Below are 22,821 nucleotides of genomic sequence, written 5' to 3' on the forward strand. Positions count from 1 at the left end.
TAGTTCATCTAAATTTGTAAAATCACTAAATTTGATTTCAATGCATGTAGTCCCTTCATACCAATGATTAACACACAAGTACTCGTCCTTGCATCAGTACATAGATTCTAGCTTGCTTACTTGAAAATGACCCATTTACCCAGACTATTTTCATTCTGATAGCCAATCTTCTCTCTATTCATGTTACATATTATTCCCAATGCCACAAGCTCATAGCTTGTTCAGTAGCACTTTATGTGGTACTTTATCAAATGCCTTTTAGGAATCTGAACATCTGCTGTTTTCCTTATCCATCCTGCTTGTTACATCAATGAGCTCCAGCAAATTTGTCAGCATGATCTTCCTTTTATAAAACCATGTTGACTCTACTCAATTACATGATGATTTGCTATTATGCCTTTAATAATGGACTCCAACAGTTTACCTGTGACAGAAGTCAGACTAATATGGTACAGTTTTCAATTTCTCTTCTTTCCTGAAGAGCAGCCCTGGATTAACCATTAAGCAAAATAAAAACATGCTTAGGGCACCAAGGGAAGGGAGGACCACAGAGAATTTTTTTTCCAGTGCCGGATTTACCATGGTGCAGCTAAACTTGGGCCCAACAAAAAGGCCCCCCCACAATAAATGAAATACTGTATTTACATATACTAAAAGAATATTATTACTAATAAAAATATAATTATTAATATTATTAAGGTATTGAAGAGGTTAATGATATATCTTAATGACTTGTCAGTTAGACAATGGAAGGGTTGAGGGGGCTCTGTTTAGGGTATCAGTTGGCCTTAATCCAGCCCTGCTGAAGAGAGGAGTTACATTCATGATTCACCCATCTGCTGGAAGTTTACCAGATCATAAGTTTTTTGAGGATTGTAACTGATGTGCTTCCTGCATCTACAATTTTTTAAAGCCTTTCTTCATCAGTCACAAGAAACTTGTCAGCTTTTAATTCGATTTGTTTGTTTAATTATTGCCCCTTTTCCACTGGCACATTGTCCCAGGAATTAACCGGTTAAGGGTCCGGTGATACAAAGAAAACAGCACACTGATATCAAATGACATAATTTCACACTGGGGATTGACGGCCTCTAACCTTACTCATATCCCGGTGTCAGCTGAAGCCAGTGTGCTGATTAAACAAGTGGAAAAGGACAGCAGAAAGTCACCTGATTCCGGTTGCAGGCAGAACACTCCAATCCCTGGGGATGAGTTGTGTTCCGTGGAAAAGCAGTCAGGGTCCCAGTTAAAGGTGGCCCAGTGGAAACAGCACAAAATAGCTTCCTATCCTGGGACACTGCACGCCAATTAACTGGGATGCCAGTAAAAAGGGGCCATTGTTTCCTCCAGCAATAATGATGTTCTTTCCACCCTTTGTTCCTCAATTTCTGCAATTAGTAGGAATGCTTTTCAAGTCTATCCTTATGAAGGCTAATAAAACATACTGTGCAACATATTTATTCAAAATCTTGGCTATTTTATTATTTTTGGTCTGCTTACTTCACCTCCTCTACTTTTTCTATTTTTGTAGAAATTCTATCTTTTTTCATTAACTTCATTTACTTTCATTATTTATTTCATCACTTTATCATCTTTTTTTTCCCATCCATTGTCTCTTTTAAAAAGTTCTCAATCTGCAGTTCACTACTGATCTGTGTAACACTGTATGTTTTTTCTTTCAAGTTCTTCCATTTACTACAGTTCATCATCATGTCGTGAATGGATCACCCTTCTTGCAGTCTTTATTCCTCAGTGGAATATACCTTTGTGAGAATAATGGACAAGGATAGGGGTTCACAAAATGGTGAAGTGTTTAATCAGGAAATAGAGAGAGTAAGTTGGGAACAGATCGGGGAAAACTGCAGAAGTAGAGGATGTTTGGGGACCGCTTGCGCAAGCTTCTGGATAGGTCTGTCCCATTGATAACAGGGAAAGATAAGGGAATGGTGGTTGACAAAGGAAGTGAGACAGTTAGTTAAAAGGAAGAAGGAAGTATACACACAGTTTAGGAAATAAAAGACCAGAAAGGCTAATGAGAACTATATGGTAGCTTAAGAAAGGACTGTGGAGAGCTAGAATAGGCATGGGATGTAGGATTATAGATAACCCTAAGGCATTCTATGCATACGTGAAGAACAGAAGGATAACTAGTCTGAAAGAAGGACCACATAAGGATATAGGTGGCAATATGTGGCAGGAGGCAGAAGAGGTGGGCGGAGGGGGGGTTAAATGAATACTTTGCTTCAGTGTTCAAAAGAGAGAGGAACATTGGCCAATGTGAGGTCAATAATAGGACGCTTATGTGCTGGAGTATGTTGAGGTTATGCAAGAGCAAGTGCTCGATTCTCTTAAAAATATTCGGATTGATAAATCTGGTGAGACCACACTTGGAATATTGTGTTCAGTTCTGGTCACCTCTTTACAGAATGGATGTGGAAGCTTTGGAGAGGGTGCAGAGAAGATTTATCAGGATGTTGCCTGGATTGGAGAACAAGTCTCACCAGGCAAGGTTAGCAGAGCTAGGGCATTTGTCTTTGGAAAAAAGATGGATGAGAGGTGACTTAATAGAGATCTAAAAGAGTAGGAGAGGCAGAGATAAGGTAGACAGCCAGCACCCTGTTTCTAAGGCGACATAAGCAAATACCAGAGGACACCTATACAAGGTGAGGGGATGAAAGTTCAGGGGAGATGTCTTTTTACAGAGAGTAGTGGGGGCCTGAAGTGCTTTGCCAGGGGTGGTGGTGGAGGCTGGTACAATAGGGACATTGAAATGACTCAGGCACATGGAAGCAAGAAAAATAGAAGGATATGGGTGAAAGATAGGGAAGGTTTAGATAGTTGAATGGATTTATATGGTTGGCAAAACATCGTGAGCCAAGGGGTCTGTACTGTGCTGTCATGTTCTATTATCTTAAATGCCTGACAGTCTTTAGGTTGTGGCCTTTTTAATCAATTTCTCCATTTGAATTAGCCAACTCTCCCTATCTATTCCTGACTCTACTGTACCTACCATAACAACATTCTTATTTATTTCCTCATATACAGTGATCAGCAAATGGCGGTGCTGTAATTAATCTGTTCATCCACCCTGCAAAACCTGCCCTTGACCACACAAGGTGTAACATCCTCATATTTATTGAGCTAAGATCTGAATTTCCCCAAAACACTTTCTGAATCCTCTATACCTGCCTAAATTGGAGTCATATCATCCTGCCCTGACCACTGACTAAATCTACAGTATTTGACCAAAAGGGAATGACTGTCTTCTGCGATTAAGAGTTTGCTTAACCTTTCTCCTTCTCAAAGAAATGGTATTTTTGAAGCTTGGATTCCAGTTCATCAACTTAAAGCAAGGAATGGTGAGCAACGATGTGGTGAATGGAGGCAATTGCCTCTCTGCTGTCAAGAAATTCTGAGGCAGTAATCAGCAGAGAGACTGGCAAGATTCCTCAGATAAACCTCAACATTTCCAGATGAGGACCCATTTGCTTTGAGAACATTAATTACAGACCAGTAGAAGTGGTATGAACCACATTCAACTGATGCAATAGAGCTGTAGATTATTAGTATTGAAGCTGTCATTATCATTTTGATAATTAATGAGACTATCCCATGTCAAAAACACAAATTTTGATGGCTCCAAGGTCTCAATTTTAATTGAAATTAAAAACACAATTCTGGAAAAATTCAGCAGGTCAAACAGTGTATTCTATTGAAGAAAGATAAAGATATATGACCAACATTTTGAGTTTGAGCCCTTCATCAAGGTACGAGCAAAATGCAGACAGATGTCGTAACAAAATGGTAGGGGGGAGGGGCAGGGGGAGGAGCGCACAGGCCAACAAGCAAGAGGTAATATGTGGATAAGGGAGGGAAGGGGGTACAACTGGGAATGGAGAGGGAAGGGTGGGTACAGCAAGAGGAAAGTCAACAGAGGGATAGGGAAGAGAGGGAGAACAGGAGTGGTCTAGTAGAAACTGGGGAAGTTGATGTTAATCCCATCTGGTTGGAGAGTTCCCAGAGTAATATTAGATGCTGCTTCTCCAATTTATGGGCAGCCTTGGTTTGGCAGAGCATAAAGTGATGGATAGACATGTCAGCACGGGAGTGGGGTGCAGAATTGAAATGGTTGGCCACTGGGAGATTGGCCACTGTCATTGATGCAGAAAGAGCGAAGAAGCTCAGTGAACCGATCTCCCAGACTGCATCCAGTCTCTCCCATATAGAGAAGATCACAAAGGGAACTCTGGATGCAGTAGATGACTCTTGCAGATTCACAAGTAAAATACTACTTCATTTGGAAGGAGTAGGGCCCTGAATGGTGGTGAGAATGAGTTGTGGATGCAAGTACTCAACCACTGCATCTGCAGACTTTGTATTTTACTCTCAATTATTTTAGTTCATTAGGAAACAAGATCAATTTTCAATCATCTGCTATTGTCCCTGTTAAAATCTATCCCTTGTATGACTGAAGAAACAAAACCTTAAAAAAGTGCAAAATATTCCTGACATAAACAGAAATATACATTGAGATGTTTTAGGCTTTAAGCATAAAATAACTCTGAGAAGAGGAAGGGAAGGCTGTCTAAACAAGATTTAATTATGAGAATGGAATAGAGTATTACAGTATTTTCCGGCAAATAACTCAAAAGCCTTCAGTACATCAACTACTGAAAGACAAGTGTTAAGCACGGGTTTGTGATGAGTTAACTTCCAGATATGATGTCTCATTAATAATGAAAGTTTTTTTTCAAATAACTTTAAAACTTTTTGGTTCATATGTCAGAAGAAGATGAACAGAAGTCACTGCAAACAGTTCATTGCAACTGATGTACAGTAAAAACCCTGTAATCCAGAATTCAAGCAACTTCCAAAAAAACTCAGAAAATAGGTGAAAAATACAGTTTAAAATTGGCGTGCCTCACTGTTAGTTTGCCAATCACGCAACATGCAATCTAAAGCAACCAGAAAATTCACTTATCCGGCATCTACCAACCTGGATACCAAAGGTTTTACTCTCCATAGAATTAAGATTTCAGTTAAATAAAAGGGTGTCTGTTAAGAGGTACTAATTTTGTTCTCTACAAGTCCTGAAAAGGGTACAAATGCAGAATAAATGATGAATGAAGATTCAGTAATGTTCATTTTACAGATTTAAAATGGGATGTTGATCCAGTAAATAAAACACTTAACAAATGATATTAAATGGATATTCTTCATCTTATAGAATGTTACAAGTACTATATTCCTGATTGTGCAAAAGCTACCGTAACTTATTGCATATATTCTGCACATTTTTTTTCCAAAACTGCACTTTCAGTGCAGTGTGCACCTTGTCTCTGTTAGATTACTAGAAACTTAGTGAAAATATTCATTGTAAGCAATCAATTTGTTATTGATGCCAAAACTTAGCGTGTGGTTAGCTTTCTTTTCTCTACATAATTGATGTTATGCAACATTACTTGCAAATCTTTCTTGGCTCCTTCTTATACTATTTCAAGAATAGTAAACTACACTTAATTCCAATGTCCAAATTTGGTTATTTTGGAAAATCCTTGAAATTTTAACAACCTTTCTTTGTCAGTAACTAATCTTGGATAAAGATAAATGATGACAATTTGTGTGAATTTTAACATATAGTAGATAATGTAGATCTCCAGAAATGGTTCGACCTAAAAGGGGAGGCAAGCCTCTTCAGCCCGGTTAAGCAATCTGCATAGGAGAAGGTCACTCCGATATAAAACCTACAACCCAAGGACCTCGCCTCCATGTCCCAGCTTGCTTGGCCACGGCAAACGAACCATGGGTGTAAAGGGTGGGGTCAGTACTGCGCATATTGCACTCCACCTAAAAGCTCCTTTGCGCAGGCCCGAGGACATGTCCACGTCCTCCCCCTCAAAAGATGCACACAAACTCAAGCTCGCATGCTGGAACATCAGAACCATGCTAGACAAGGCTGACAGCCATCGACCTGAATGTCGGTCTGCCCTGATCGCACATGAACTCCTCAGACTCGACATCGACATACGCTCTCAGCGAAGTCCGCCTTGTAGATGTAGGCAGCCTCCAATAACACAGTGCGGGCTACACACTCTACTGGTCTGCCAAGCCCCAGGCTGAACGACGCCTATCTGGTGTTGGCTTCATGGTCAAGAACTCCATTGCCTCCAAACTCGAAAACCTCCCGACAGGCCACTCTGACCGAATCATGTCCATGCGACTCCCCCTTCAAAACAAGCGACGCATCACTCTCATGAATGTCTATGCTCCAACCCTTCAGGCGGAACCAGCAGAAAAGGACAAGTTCTACACTGACCTGCGCAACCTCATCCAACGCACCCCTACAGCCGACAAGGTTGTCATCCTTGGCGACTTCAACGCTCGCGTCGGCAAAGACTCAGAAACCTGGCCAGGAATCCTTGGCAAGCATGGTGTCGGCAAGTGGAATGACAACGGGCGCCTCCTGTTGGAACTCTGTGCAGAACAGCGGCTTGTCATTACTAACACCCTTTTCCAGCAGAGAGACAGCCTGAAGACTAGCTGGATGCATCCCCGATCCAAACACTGGCACCTCCTGGACTACGTTCTGGTGCGAGGAAGAGACAAACGAGATGTGCTCCACACCAGGGTCATGCCCAGCGCGGAATGCAACACTGACCACCGGCTTGTTCGCTGCAAGCTCAACCTTCACTTCAAGCCAAAGTTCAAGAACAGTGGAGCCCCCAGAAAGAGGTTCAATGTTGGAAACCTGCAGTCAGACGTAGTGAGAGGAAACTTCCAGGCAAACCTACAAGCAAAGCTCGAGGATGCAAACTGCCTCACGGTCACGTCTCCTGAAACCCTCTGGGATCAGCTGAAAATGGCCATACTGCAATTCTCCTCCAGGAAAAACAAGGACTGGTTTGACGAAAACAACCAGGAAATCCAGGAGCTGGTGGCAAAGAAGCGAGCTGCCCACCAGGCTCACCTTGCAAAGCCTTCCTGGCCAGAGAGAAAATGAGCCTTCTGTCTCGCATGCAGCCATCTTCAGCGCAAACTCCGGGAGATCCAAAATGAATGGTGGACTAGCCTCGCCAAACGAACCCAGCTTAGCACCGACATTGGCGACTTCAGGGGTTTTTATGAGACACTAAAGGCTGTGTACGGCCCCTCACCCCAAGTCCAAAGCCCACTGCGCAGCTCAGACGGCGAAGTCCTCCTCAGCGACAAAATCTCCATCTTCAATCGATGGTCAGAACACTTCCAATCTCTTTTCAGTGCCAACCGCTCAGTCCAAGAATCCGCCCTGCTCCAGCTCCCTCAACAACCCTTGAGTCTAGAGCTGGATGAGGTCCTTACTCAGGAAGAGACATATAAGGCAATTGAACAACTGAAAAGTGGCAAAGCAGCAGGGATGGATGGAATCCCCCAGAGGTCTGTAAGACTGGCGGCAAAGCTCTGTATACCAAACAGCATGAGTTTTTCATGCTCTGCTGGGACCAAGGAAAGCTGCCTCAGGACCTTCGTGATTCCATCATCATCACCCTGAACAAAAACAAAGGCGAGAAATCAGACTGCTCAAACTACAGGGGAATCACGCTGCTCTTTGCTAGGATTCTCCTTAATAGACTAATATCTAATGTCACTGAAAATGTCCTCCCAGAATCACAGTGTGGCTTTAGCGCAAACAGAGGAACTACTGACATGGTCTTTGCCCTCAGACAGCTCCAAGAAAAGTGCAGAGAACAAAACAAAGGACTCTACATCACTTTTGTTGACCTCACCAAAGCCTTTGACACCGTGAGCAGGAAACGGCTTTGGCAAATACTAGAGTGCCTCGGATGCCCCCCCAAGTTCCTCAACATGGTTATCCAACTGCACGAAAACCAACAAGGTCGGGTCAGATACAGCAATGTGCTCTCTGAACCCTTCTCCATTGACAACGGAGTGAAGCAAGGCTGCGTCCTCTTTACTATCTTCTTCAGCATGATGCTGAAACAAGCCATGAAAGACCTCAACAATGAAGGCGCTGTTTACATCCGGTACTGCACGGATGGCAGTCTCTTCAATCTGAGGCGCCTGGAAGCTCACACCAAGACACAAGAGCAACTTGTCCATGAACTACTCTTTGCAGACGATGCCGCTTTAGTTGCCCATTCAGAGCCAGCTCTCCAGCGCATGACGTCCTGTTTTGCGGAAACTGCCAAAATGTTTGGCCTGGAAATCAGCCTGAAGAAAACTGAGGTCCTCCATCAGCCCCCCCCCCCCCCCCACCCCACATCTCCAACGGGCACACAGAACTCAAAACAGTCAACCAGTTTACCTACCTCGGCTGCACCATTTCATCTGATGCCTGGATCGATAAAGAGATAGACAACAGACTCGCCAAGGCAAATAGCGCCTTTGGAAGACTACACAAAAGAGACTGGAAAAACAACTGTCACATTTGTGGCCCAAAATGTGAAATTGATTGCACCATCAACACATGATTTACCCGTTGAACATCAGCATGTATTTATTTCTCTGTTTCCATTATTCCACCATTCCGCGCCTGCATACCTCGCGCGCATGCCCTCTGACCTCCCGTCAAGTTCATAGCTCAACCTCTATCTGCATACATCTCATGCATATTCATTATAATGACATCCCTCCTTTCACCGGAAATAAACTTTATATCTTTATGTGTCTTAACCTTTCAATCTAAGTGTATATCTTGTATGAATATCATCGAACATAATACATTGCTGTGTTTCTTTCTGTTTAAATGCAAACACTTTAACACTATCAATAGCATTTTTCTGCCTTCCAAACCAACAAAAGCAACATCAAATTCCCTCTTCACAAAATGTAACGTTACCATGTTATAACCAAATGTAATATAATGGCTCAACATTTCTTCTGTAGTTATACTAATACAATGGTCACCTCATATGCAAAATGTAAATGTTTAAAATTATACGCCCCACATATTTCCTTCCCCTTTATTTTTCATGACTTTTTTTTTCCGTTCTATAAAACCACATATTTAAATTCCAATACTTTTGTTTTTTTTTCATTTAATACCAAATAGTCGACCAAAAGAAAAATGCAATTCTTACAGCACTCATACATGTACTTTATGATGTATTTATCAAAATCACTGTCCAAATGTTCCCATTATCATTCCTCTTCCTGCATCAAAATACTTCTGATTGTTGGTTACTGCTACTGATGGTCCAAAGTCAAACCGCGTCAAATATAAAATAAATGCTCGGCGCACAGTTTTCTTTTTCTAATAACGCTAAACACAACAAAACAGCGATGATCCAGGTAATCATAGCACAACTTCGCAAAGGTCTCTTTCTCGGAGTTCGCGATGGTTTCCTTCCTGACATCCACATATACGCATTCACTGCGTGATTCACAAGGGCAGCGTTCGGCATAAACCCTTTACATATTTCTCTTTTTTTTCACAATCACCACACATTTCCACTTTTCTTTGGCGTGTATCATTACTGTACTTCCACTGAATCAATGCACTTTTTATTTCTTCATTGAAACTCATTCCAACTATCACAAACTTTCACTTTCATGATAATGCGGGCACGATTAGAAATATGGCACAAAATCTTCATATCGATTAGGTGGTTTCCTGTCCCGTCTCAGCCTTCCTGCAATGCTACTGTCGCAACTTGGTTGCTCACCCTCAGCACCAGAAACACTGCTCGCTACGGCCTCTGGTGTTTCTGGTACTCTGGCCACTTCATCGGGAAAACTGGTAACTACCTCTGGAACATCGTCTGGTCCCTCAGGTTGAACAACTCGTACTGGATTTCCAACCACTTCACTCGGTGCTGCTCTGGATTGTTACTTTTTGATTCCAGACTCGTTTCTTTTGTAGAGGACTCCAGCTGGAGTCCTGACTGTCACCATACTGCCGCTTCTGGATACAACAGTGTAGGGTTGATGGTAATAAGATGTGTCTAGCTTACCACCATTCTCTTGCTTCACAAGAACATTATCTCCAGACATGATGTCTGTGTACTTGGCCCCAGCTTTGCTGCCCCCTTCTTTTCAGCATCGTGGTCCTTCATCTCCTGGTCGTCCCTGATTTCCTTCCGTTCGGGCATTTTTGTGTGGATTTTCCTCCCAAAGAGTACTTCTGCTGGACTTTTTCCTGTGGTTGCATGAGGGGTTGCCCGATAGACAGCTAGATAGGATAGCAATGCTTCTCTCCAGTTCTGTCCTTCTGCATGAGCGATCTGTAGTCGTTTTTCGATGGACTGATTTTGTCTCTCTACTTCTCCGTTGGCTTGCGGCCATTTAGGAGTTACTTGTGATGGATGTTGAGCAAATGTCTCTGAAATGAACTGTGGACCATTGTCAGAGTGTAGCATAACAGGCAATCCATGTCTCGTGAACATCACTGCCAATGCTTGTAACGTTTTTTCAGTGGTCGTTGACCTCATCACAGAGTACTCATAGTATCTGCTGTAGTAGTCCACCACTACCATGATTGACTCGCCAGTTGGTAAAGGTCCGAGAAAGTCAACAGCTACATTGATCCACGGTCCTGTTGGGAGATGCGTACTCCGGATCGGCTCTGGGGGATTACTCCTACTTGTGAGTTGACACCCATGGCAGGTTTTGACGAATTTCTCCGCCATACTTTACTCCTGAGGTTTTGCTTGGTACCAACAATACCTAGGTGTCCTTCATGAACTAATGATACGATCTTCGGTCTCAACCTCTGTGGTATCACCAATCTACAACCCCTCAACACACACTGCCCGATGCAACAAAGTCCGTTTCTAATGGGAACATATGCCTTGTGAGTGCACTTGTCCCATTGTCCACTTTGGATACATTCTCTAACTTCCATGAGTTCTGGGTCATGTTCGGACTCTCTCCCGACTTCCCTCGTTGTCACAGCTCCCGGTGTCAACTGGATAGCTACGAAGCGTACAAAGCTCTCTGCTTCTCTCCCCAGTTCTGACTTGGATTGTGGGCATCCATCTTTCAACAATCTGCACAGCGGATCAGCAATGTTTGCTTTCCCAGCAATGTAGACTACTTTGTACTTGTACGGTTGGAGTCTGAGCACACATCGTTCTATCCTGGCACACGGTTTGGACTTGGCGGTGTAGATCACCTCCAATGGTTTATGGTCCGTGATGAGTTCAAATTCAATGTCATACAAATATGCATGGAATCTCTTGCAGGCCCATATAAGTCCGAGTGCTTCTTTCTCTGTCTGAGAATATCTCCTTTCAACGTCTGTCAAAGATCTGCTGGCATAGGCAATGATTCTTGGTCCCTCATCATGCATCTGGACCAACACAGCTCCTAAACCAACAGGGCTAGCATCCGCTATGACTTTGGTTAGTGCATCCGGATCATAATACCCAAGAGTATCGGCATTCGTCAGACTTTGTTTCAGAGCTGTGAATGCTTCCTTCTGCTCAGATCCAAAATGGAATGGTACACCTTTCCTGGTTAGTTTCCTGAGTGGTTCTGCCAGTGTAGCAAAGTTAGGGATGAACTTTGCGCAATAATTGACCAATCCCAAGAAACTCCTCATCTCCGTTGCATTCTGGGGTTCACGTGCATCGGCAACAGCTTTCACCTTGGCATCAGCTGGGTTCCGTCCTTCCCGTGTAAGCCTGTGTCCCATGAAGTCCATCTCTGAGGCACCGAACTGGCACTTGTCTCCATTCACAGTAAGGCCTGCCCCCTGTAGTCTGGATAGCACAAGCCTCAACCGTCTGCCATGCTCTTCCTGTGTAGCCGCTTGGACTATAATGTCATCAGAAATGTTGGCGACTCCAGGAATGCCTTGATTCACTCGATGGATTTCGTACTGGTAGATCTCAGGAGCTGCATTGATGCTGAACAATAGCCTCTTGTACCGGTACAATCCACAGTGAGTCACAAATGTTGTCACGTCCCTGGATTCTGGGTCCAGCTCTAGTTGATGATAGCTCCATAAATCGATTTTTGAGAATACCTGACTGGTTGTTAACTCCTGGAGTACTTCTTCTACTGTTGGTATGGGGTGTCATTCTCGAATTATAGCTTCATTGGCCATACTCATATCAACACACAGTCTCATGTCACCATTTGGTTTGGGCACGATCACTACTGGGCTGACCTATTGCGTTGAATGTTCTACAGGTTCAATAATGTCTTGCTCAATCAACTCTTTGATTTTGGTCTCGATTTTCCCACGAAATCCATATGGGGTTCTGTGCACTGGTTGCGTCTTGGGTTTGACCGTTTTGTCCACTGCTAGCTTTAGTTGTCGACCTTTCAGCTTTCCTACTCCCTGGAAAACTGCGGGGAATTCTTGCTTCATATCCTCGTATGACTGAACTGAATTGACACGAGCTCCAATATGAAGTATTGCCAGATCTTGTGCCGTGCATCTACTCAGCAATGGTTCTCCCCTCTCGTCTATGACAACAAACTCTGCTTCGGTGTGCTTGTCACCAGCTTCAACAGTCGCAATGAAACATCCAATGGTCTGCAATGGCTTGGTTGCTGTGTATGGATACAGTTTCTTTGAACACTTTGACGTACAAATGATATTTTTTTTCAATTTCTCCCATAAGTGTTGGTCAATTACATTACTGTCACTGCCTGAGTCTACAATGACCGGAACTGTCACACCACCATTATCACTGGGACTTTCTCATGATGGTCATCATTCAATGTAAACTGATAGTATTTCTGCCCATCCTGGTTGTCGTCATCATCGTCACTTTCTGGGTCACCTTCTATATGGCGAATAGTGCCTTGTTTTCTCTGTCCATAATTGCCTATCTTTCCAGGAGACTTTCCTTTCCCACAAGCTTTGCCCTTAGAAGTTGTACTCTTCCCATTCTGGTTTGCATTTGACTTGCTTTTGCACTTCTTTGCCAAGTGGTCTTTACCTCCACACTTTCTACAAACTTTGCCTTTTGCTGGGCAGCATGGGTCTTTTCCAAAATGACCTCTGTCTCCACATCTGTAACACTCCAAGTCACGTGTCGGCATATTTCTTGGCTGGCTATGGCTATGCGAGAGCCTATTTACTAGTTGACCAACTTTGTCTTTACTGGGCTGGCTTGAGTTGTCTTTCAGTTTCATGGTATGAAATTGCCCCTTAACAGCCTCTAATGCAGCAGCAATTGGTAAAGCATTGATAAGTTTCAACTCACCCCCTTTTTCCAGCAGTCGCCTTCTGAGTTTGTCTGATCTGCAGTGCTGCACGACTTGATCCAATAACTGGTTGTCCAAATCAGCTGCCACGTAATTGCATCCAACAGCCAGTTGTCGCAATCTCGTCACGTACTGGGCGACCATTTCCCCATATTCCTGTTTAGTTTTGCAAAATAAATGGCGTTGAAATGTGGCATTCGATGTCACCACATAGTGTGCATTCAATGCATCTACAGCTTTCTGGTATTCCTCCTTCCTTCCAGTATTCGAAAGCGTCTTAAAAGGTTCCCGAACTGCAGGTCCTGCCGTGAAAAGAAGTAACGCCCTCCGTTGCGCTTTCTGCTCCGCCATGCTCCCATCGAGAAATAGGCCACAACTATCGGCGTAAGATTCGAATTCTTCAAGCCATGCCTTCCACTTCACGCTCACAGTGCTTGCATCGCCCGTTGGGTCAAAATGAGGAACACTGCGAAGTGCTAGAAATTCAGCTCCAATGACTGCTATCATGAAACATTCCAGCTCAAAGCCACGGAATGAAAATCCAAAATGTTTCTCCTCGTCGCCAATGTCACATTAGTGGCCCGAAATGTGAAATTGATAGCACCATCTACACATGATTTACCCGTTGAACATCGGTGTGTGTTTATTTCTCTGCTTCCATAATTCCACCATTCCGTGCCTGCATACCTCGCGCGCATGCCCTCTGACCTCCCGTCAGGTTAATAGCTCAACCTCTATCTACATACATCTCATGCATATTCATTATCATGACAACAACCACCTGAAGAAACACACAAAGGTCAGCGTGTACAGAGCAGTTGTCATACCCACGCTCCTGTTCGGCTCCGAATCATGGGTCCTCTACCGGCATCACCTACGGCTCCTAGAACGCTTCCATCAGCGCTGTCTCCACTCCATCCTCAACATTCATTGGAATGACTTCATCACCAACACCGAAGTACTCAAGCTAGCAGAGTCCGCAAGCATCGAATCCATGCTGCTGAAGACCCAACTGCACTGGGTGGGTCACGTCTCCAGAATGGAGGACCATCGCCTTCCCAAGATCGTGTTCTATGGCGAGCTCTCCACCGGCCACCGAGACAGAGGTGCACCAAAGAAGAGGTACAAGGACTGCTTAAAGAAAGCTCTTGGTGCCTGCCACATTGACCACCACCAGTGGGCTGATATGGCCTCCAACCGTGCACCTCACAGTTCGGTGGGCAGCAACCTCCTTTGAAGAAGACCGCAGAGCCCACCTCACTGACAAAAGACAAAGGAGGAAAAACCCAACCCCAACCAACCAATTTTCCCTTGCAACCGCTGCAACCGTGCCTGCCTGTCCCGTATCGGACTTGTCAGTCACCAACGAGCCTGCAGCAGATGTGGACATACCCCTCCATAAATCTTCGTCCGCGAAGCCAAGCCAAAGAAAGAAAGAATATGCAAGTATTTCTCTCTCTTGGGGCATGCACAGTTGTTTATAATACAAGATACCTCTTGCTAAAATGAAACAATAGTGTAAATTAATCGTGCTAGTTTTTCACCCCCCTTCATTGTACAACCCTGTCAAAATGTTCCAAGATTGATCACTGTGTAGAGAATTTCAGAACATACATGATATACACACCAATCTTACTTAAAACAAACTACAAATTCAAAGAAACCAAATTTTAATGGAAGTGCTTTAAACCTACACACATTTAACATCTGTAATTAGATTATACTGTACTTAAATGTTTACCAATATAAATAGAAAATATATTTGTTGGTGGTAGGAGGATATTTCTAAATTAGAATATTTACATTCCAGTAAAAATCAGAAACAGAATAAGATTAATATTCTGTGGTGCAAAATCAATATTCTGTACCACTTCAACATAAGTGTGTGGTTGAACATTTCCACTCCACATAATCTCACACTTGATTCAATCTTACTGATCAAATCTCATTGTTTGCATTTCCCAGGTAAATTGGTACATCCATATTGCAGAAGGAATTATCAAGCATCAAGAAAATAACTCCTACAAAATGTGATTATAGTTAACTAAAGGAAGATGCTACTTGATGAACATAAATATATTTTTGAGATTAAAAAAGTTAGTGAACTGTTGGAATTTAAAGATTCAAAATTGGCTTGGTGGAAGAAAACAGAGAGTGGTGGTGGATGGTTGCTTCTCAGACTGGAGGTCTGTGTCGAGTGGTGTGTCTCAGGAATCTGTGTGGGAACCATTATTGTTAATTATCTATATAAATGGCCTGTGGTGAATTGGATCAGCAAGTTTGCTGATGACACAAAGATAGGAGGTGTTGTGGACTGTGAAGATTTTCAAAGCTTGCAGAGGGATCTGGATCAGGTGGGAAATTGGACTAGTAAATGGCTGATGGAATATAATGCAGATAAGTGTGAGGAGTTGCATTTTGGAAGAGTGAATCAGGGTCGCACATACACAGTAAATGGTAGGCCATTGAGGAGTGCGGAAGAGCAAAGAGATCTGGGAATACATATACATTGTTCCCTGAAGATGGCGTCACATGTGGACAGGGTTGTAAAGAAAGCTTTTGGCATCTTCGCCTTTATAAATCAAAGTATTGAGTATAGAAGTTGGGATGTTATGTTGAAGCTATTCAAGTCATTAGTGAGGCCACACTTAGAATATTGAGTGCAGTTCTGGTCACCCAGCAGCAGGAAAGATATCAATAAGATTGAAAGAGTGCAGAGAAGATTTACTAAGATGTTGCTGGGTCTTCAGGAGTTGAGTTACCGGGAAAGATTAAACAGGTTAGGACTATATTCCTTGGAGCGAAGAAGAGACAGGGGAGACTTGATAGAGGTTTATAAGATTATGAGGGGTATAGACAGAGTAGATGTGAGTAAGGTGTTTCCACTTAGATTGGGGGAGATAAATACGAGAGGTCATTGCTTTAGACTGAAAGGGAAGAAGTATAAAGGGGTACATCAGGGGAAAGTTTTTCATTCAAAGAGTGGCAGGAGTGTGGAATCAGCTGCCAGTTTATGTAGTGAATGCAGATTTGATCTTGATATGGATAGGAGTGGTCTGGAGGGTTATGGAATGAGAGCAGGTCAGGGGGACTAGCTAGTTTAATTGGTTGGCACAGACCAGAAGGGTCAAATGGTCAGTTTTTCTGTGCTGTAACGTTCTATGGTTTATGGTTCTATTTACTTAATTCACTAATTTTTTTTTTTAATGTGAGCAGGCCAATTCAGTATATTAAGTGGAAAACCAAGGCTGATCTTTCAGCATGTTTTATTTTCTTGCTATTTATTTGAAAAGCTTTATGCTGAACCTCATTGTATAAACATTATCTACCAGTATTTATTTCAATATCTACATTCAAAATACAACTATGATGTATTTATTAAAGATTGTGAAAGGAGCAATATAGATGCAAGTTATAAATGCTCGTTTTCAATCTGATAGACCTAATATTCAACTGAGAAACTTTGGAAACAATAAAATAATCACTCTACTTGTGCCAAATTTTATGTGGCAGTTGGCCAGACCATACCAAAAGGTAGCCACATTTTTGTAACTTTTATGATTCACAATATTGTATATACTCAAAATCAGTCATTAATTCAGAGCAAGTCAGCAAAGAACAAAACTATTTTCTATTTTGTTTCAGCTGAATAGAAGGAAACACTGCAATTAACTATTTTCTGTAGGTGAGAAATCTACCTATAGGAGATGTATTTCCCTTTGTCCGATTCTGAAAGCATTTTAGTGTTCTCGTTTTCATTAATTTCACCTAGAGAACACAAAAGCAAAAATGAATAAGTTTCATCAATAAGTCAGAACAAATAATTTAGCATGTTTAGAATTATTACGATAATCATTCAAAATTCTAAATCTTTATTATTCAATGAATTATATTTTATTATATATCCTTCTAAATCAAAATGTATAATTTTGTTTTCTCTTCCCGAACAATAAAAACTCTGAACAACTATCGGATGCGTCACTACGCCAGCATAATATTACCAAAGGAATTAGTTTTCATGCTCAGACTAGCCAATGAACACAGATAATATATTTGATATGGGGAGATCATAAAGAAGTCTGGTACTGATCACCAGCAATATGCACACATGTATTTTCCTCAGACACCAAGCATAAACTGAAGGAGAAAAGCTCGACTGACTTCTAAAAATTTCTCCTTCTTGCATCCTGGGATTAGCCAGATTTGTGCAGCATTCCTTCTTTTGCCTTATCCGAATCAGCCTATTACCAACGCAAATTCTCAAGATTGGTATGTGATCTAATTGCGGTCTTTATTACATTAAAGTCACTTGATAGTTTCCCTGCACCGAGCAGGGAAAATTGGTGGAAGTCAACAGATCATGATTTTAAGATTAATTATGACCACATTTTGGAGTGAAATCAGGAAATACTTAACACAAAGAGCAGAGGAAATTTAAGATTATCTCCTAAAAATGCTGCATCAACTGAAAAGACGTTGATAGAACTTGCATCATGTAAAGGTATCAAAGAATATCGACTAGTAGAAGATAAATGAAGCTACAAACCATTCATGATCTAAAGGAATTATCAGCATTTGCTCATGGGATGAATGACCAATTGATCTTTTAATTTACAATAATCTTCTTCAAATTTGAAGTTCATTTTACCAACTATTACTGTTAACATGAAAATAACCTGGGAGGGCCTTTTCCTATTTCATGTCAACCAATTGAAGTCTTTTATATACTGTGATTGTTTAAAATAGATTTTGTATTTCATCCATGATAATATAACCTGGCATGAACATATTTATAAGTTAATATTTAAAGATTATTTTAGTTAACAGAGATAAGTTAACTTATTTTACAGAAAAAATATACAATGCAGATTCATGAGTATTTTGCATTCAGTGTACCAATTAACTCGATCACTGGCAATTAGGAATTGTATGTCCTTTCATGGGATAAACAGTATATCTGAAACTTCTTCATTACAAGATACTTCCTTCAATACATTTATTACAGAGGTACCACCTGAACTCAGTATGATTATCGTAATTACATATTAAGATTATAACTTCTGTTTTTGTGAACTTCCATGCAGAATGATGCCTCATTTGCCAGACTGTTGTTTATTGCCTTAATTTAACATGACTATACCTCAAAGGCTGGTGGATAAGCTGTCCTCACTGTGACTCAACACCCTTCTCTGCAACTGGATTCTGGACTGCTTGACCTAAAGACCACAGTCAGTCCAGATCGGTAGCAAAATCTCAAGTGCCACCTTGTTTACCATATCGGTGATAAATTATCATTTACACTTTCTTCTTCAACAACGTCTTTCAGATCCAAACTATGAATAACTAAAAGACATAACCATAAGAAAAAGACAAAAAGCCGCCTCAGGATTGTGTGCTCAGCCCATTAATATTCATTCTGCTGAATCATGACTTCACTGCCAGATTCAGTTCAAACAGGTTCATCAAATCTGTGGATGATACAACAGAAGTTGGTCTCATTGGCAATAATGATGAGTTGGCTTACAGAGAGGGGGTTACGTGGCTTGTGAAATGATGCGAGAACAGCAACCACCTTGAACAAGACATAGGAGATGATTGTGGACTTCAGAAGAACAAAGATTGACCACTCTCCACTATATATCAAAGGTGCCAACATGAAAAGAGTGGAGAGCAGAAAGGTCTTTGGTAGGTATATGAAGAATGACCTATCCTGGACCCACAGCAACTCCTCATTAGTCAGGAAGTCGCTGCAGTGCCTATACTTCCTAAGGAAGTTGAGGAAGGCAAGCCTACCAGCCCCATTTTTGAGGGGAACAAGGGAGAGTGCATCATTATGAGGTACAGTAGCTGCAAAGTATCAGACCGAAAGTCAATACAGAGGATTATAAAACAGCCAAAAAGATCAGTGGGTCTCCCGTTCTTCTATTGCTGACATTTACTGGCAGCATTGTTTAAATAGTGCTCAAAGAATTATAGCACATCCATCTAGCGCACAGTATTTTTGAGCCACTACCATTAAGAAGGAGATACAAGAGCATCAAAAGAGGACAGCTCGGCTGGGAAATAGCTTCTTCCCACAGTCTGTGAGATTGAAGAATCGTATCCTATTATACATATGTAAATATGTAAATATACACATTTATATGTATTTATCTTAAATTTTATCTTTATGTATACGTGTGAATATTGTGTGCACAATGGTCTGGAGAAATGCTCTTCCATTTAGCTGTATATGTACAGTCAGATGATAATAAATTTGAACTTGAACTAAAGTCATGGATGGAATATGTTACAGGATAGTGAATCCTAATTCTGATTCTCGAATACCAACATGTTACATGAGACCAAGGGCAAACAGACAATATATATTGTCACTTTAAATCTCTTTAAAAGTATAAAACATTCAACCATTAGGTTGAAAATAACCTTCATCAAACTTCACAGCCTTTGTAAAGCACAAAATCCCACAAATAAATTAGAGAGCATCTAAGGTAATAACATGATCAAAGATATCATTCCATGATACTAATCTGATGAAAAGTGATACATTATCACAGAACCATAAGCCATAGAACATTACAGCACAGAAACAGGCCCGTCAGCCCTAGTCTGTGCCAATCCAATTTTTTTTGCCTAGTCCCACAGATCTGCACCCAGTCCGTAGCCCTCCATACCATCTATGTACCTGTCCAAATTCTTCTTAAATATTAAAATTGAGCCTGCATTCACCACCTCAGCTGGTAGCTTGTTCCACATTCCCACCACTCTCTGTGTGAAGAAGTTCGCCCTCATGTTCCTGCTAAACTTTTCCCCTTTCACCCTTAACCCACATCCTCAGATTTGTATCTCACTTACCCTCAATGGAAAAAAAAGCCTATCTACATTTGCTCTATCTATCCCCCTAATAATTTTAAATACTTCTATCAAATCTCCTCTCATTAAGTAATAACCTGTTCAACCTTTCCATGTAATTCAGTTCCTGATGTCTGAGCAACATGCCAGTAAATCTTCTCTGCACTCTTTCTATCTTATTGACATATTTCCTGCAGATAGGTGACCAAAACTGCACATAATACTGAAAAGTTGGCCTCTCCAATGTCTTATTTATACAACTCCTGTACTCAATAGTTTGATTATAAAGACCAATATGCCTAAAACCCTATCCACGTGACACAACTTTCAGGGAATTATATATCTGTATTCCCAGATCCATCTGTTATACTGCACTCCTCAATGTCCTTCCAAAATGCAACACCTCACACTTGTCTGCATTAAATTCCATCTGCCATTTTTCAGCCCATTTTTCCATCTGGTCCAGATCCCTCTGAAAACCTTCTTCGCTGCTCCAATCTTGTAGGCATTTTAAACAGCTACTTCATTCCGGGATAAATTGTGCACGTATATTTTATTAAATTGTGTACGTATTTTCCCTTGCTCTTTTATAAATTCTGTGCATTTTATTCCTGCTACAATTGTCCCACACTCTTCAATTTGTATGTTAATAAAAGTAACGTTTGATTGCAAGCCTTTGTGTCCAGACTCGTCTCTTTCGAATCTGACACTTCCTTAACACAATAATGACCACAGTTTCTTGACAGCCTTCCACCAGCCATTTTTTGGGGGAAAAAAGTGGATCTTACATGGCGTTAGATATGGTGTTATACATGACACTAGACGCCAATGCTGTTGTGTTACACATCCCACCTCTTTTGCTCCTGGAATGCTGGTTTGCCGTGTAAAAACATACACTGACCCAGCATTATGCTGACTTTGTTCAGTTCAGTGTAAATGACCAAAGCCTGCTTAATGCTATGTCTTCCTTATGGCAATATCATGGGATTTCTGTGTAAAAAAAACATATTAGAGCCATGTGCAAACTTGCTGATCTAATTTACCACATCATCATCTTGATCATTGATATAAATGACAAACAATAATGGTCCCAGCACTGATCCCTGAGGCACATCACTAGTCACAGTCCTCCAGTCTGAGAAACAATCATCCACCACTACTCTCTGCTTCTTCCATCTAATCATTGTCGAATCCAGTTCACTACTTCATCATGAATACCTAGTGTCTGAAGCTTCCTGAATAACCTCCCATGTGGGACCTTGTCAAAGTCCATGTAGACAACATCCACAGACTTTCCTTCATCAACTTTCCAGGTAACCTCCTCGAAAAACTCTTTAAGATTAGACCTACTACGGATAAAGCCATGTGGACTATCCCTAATCAGTTTCTGGCTATCCAAATAATTGTATATCCAATCTCTTACAACATCTTCCAACAATTTAGCTACCACTGTCGTCAGGCTCACTAGTCTATTAATTTGCAAGGTTACTTTTGGAGCCTTTATGAAGCAACAAATTTATATTTTCTTCTTCAACAATGCATTTCAAACTCAAACTATAAATAGCCAACTAAAAGACAATAACTGTAAGGAAAAGACAAAAAGGCAACATATTCCCACAAGTTAGCATACCAGATCAGAACTTGGGAGGAAAGGGAAGTTGGCAATTCTGTGACGAGTTTAGGTGACTATCATTAAGTAATTTTTTTTAAAAATCATCATGAATGTGTATGATTTACAAAGATCTCGATGGGATTGGAATCTGAAAACTCTGCAAATGTTTATAAATCTCCATTCTGGGTTCTTTGTTGAGAGGGAAATGGAAAAGTCCACGTGATGGTGGAGCTGAAATGTTGTAAACTGGATATGAAACAAAGGCTAAGATAGATTTAGAATGTGAGCATCCCCTCAGTAAAATGGTGACTAACAATGCAAACAAATTCTACTCTGCATGATTGGTTAAGCATGTTAAAAATATGGACACCTATGTTTACCAGCTGTAATGCTGATTGCTTTCTTTAGTTCACAGGCAATAAGAGTTTATGCATCAAAAATGAGTGATTTAATGAACAATTTTGCTCTCGACTTGTCTGATATCAGCTTGAGTACTAAAATCTAATCTTGTGCTCAGAGGACTCGTGAATAAAACAGTTCATCAGAGCAATCAAGTCACAAAGTTTTCAGAGTAAATTGATATAACTACATTTTTAAAAGATTGTTGGAAGTATTGCTTCAGTTCAAAAATTGCCTCTTCTTTGGCTAATCAATTCTGGTAACTGTCAGTTTTGGAAGCTCCTTTAACAGAAAAAATTGTCACAGCATTAAAGCTGCTGGATATTTTTTCAGAAGCGAAGTCCTTTCCAGATTTCAACAGACATTATTCACAAAAACTCATTAAGAGTGTGTGCATCAACTGCAATAGTAAATGACATATAAAGAATTATCCATGGGCCTCAAGATAATTCAGGAAACTGTTCAATAGGCTCAGTACTTCCTTGTTTTTAAATGGACAGATAAAATCTACAAAGTCAACATGTTCCAGAAGATTCAGGTTACTGGAAGGATAATGAGAATCAATTCTTCATTTCAGACATAGTTAAGATACTTTCATGTTAAATGAAGCTTTAACATGAGTAAATATCAAAAATTCAGATGTGTGCTGGCATATTCCCCTCAAAATTAGACTAGTTCTGTTTAAAATCCCATCAACTCGAATTGTTTGCTCTATTTCCCTCTCCAGATATCCTACTCACCCTACTCAGTATTTTCTGCTTTTAGTTAGAAAACAGAGGAAACCTGAATACTTAATAAAT

At 41.1% G+C, this 22,821-nt stretch overlaps 1 protein-coding gene across 15 annotated transcripts in view; it reads right to left on the reverse strand.

The window, feature by feature from the left end:
* tbc1d5 (TBC1 domain family, member 5) overlaps positions 1-22,821 on the reverse strand; it is a 538,200-nt gene that overhangs the window by 282,849 nt on the left and 232,530 nt on the right. For all 15 annotated transcript variants that reach the window (XM_069913037.1, XM_069913049.1, XM_069913042.1 and 12 more), the window contains one exon: positions 16,857-16,926. In XM_069913037.1, coding sequence (XP_069769138.1) covers positions 16,857-16,926 — 70 coding nt within the window. The remainder of the gene's footprint in view (positions 1-16,856; positions 16,927-22,821) is intronic.

This window comes from Narcine bancroftii, chromosome 1 (assembly GCF_036971445.1).
Source record: "Narcine bancroftii isolate sNarBan1 chromosome 1, sNarBan1.hap1, whole genome shotgun sequence".
Classification (NCBI taxonomy): Eukaryota; Metazoa; Chordata; class Chondrichthyes; order Torpediniformes; family Narcinidae; genus Narcine; species Narcine bancroftii.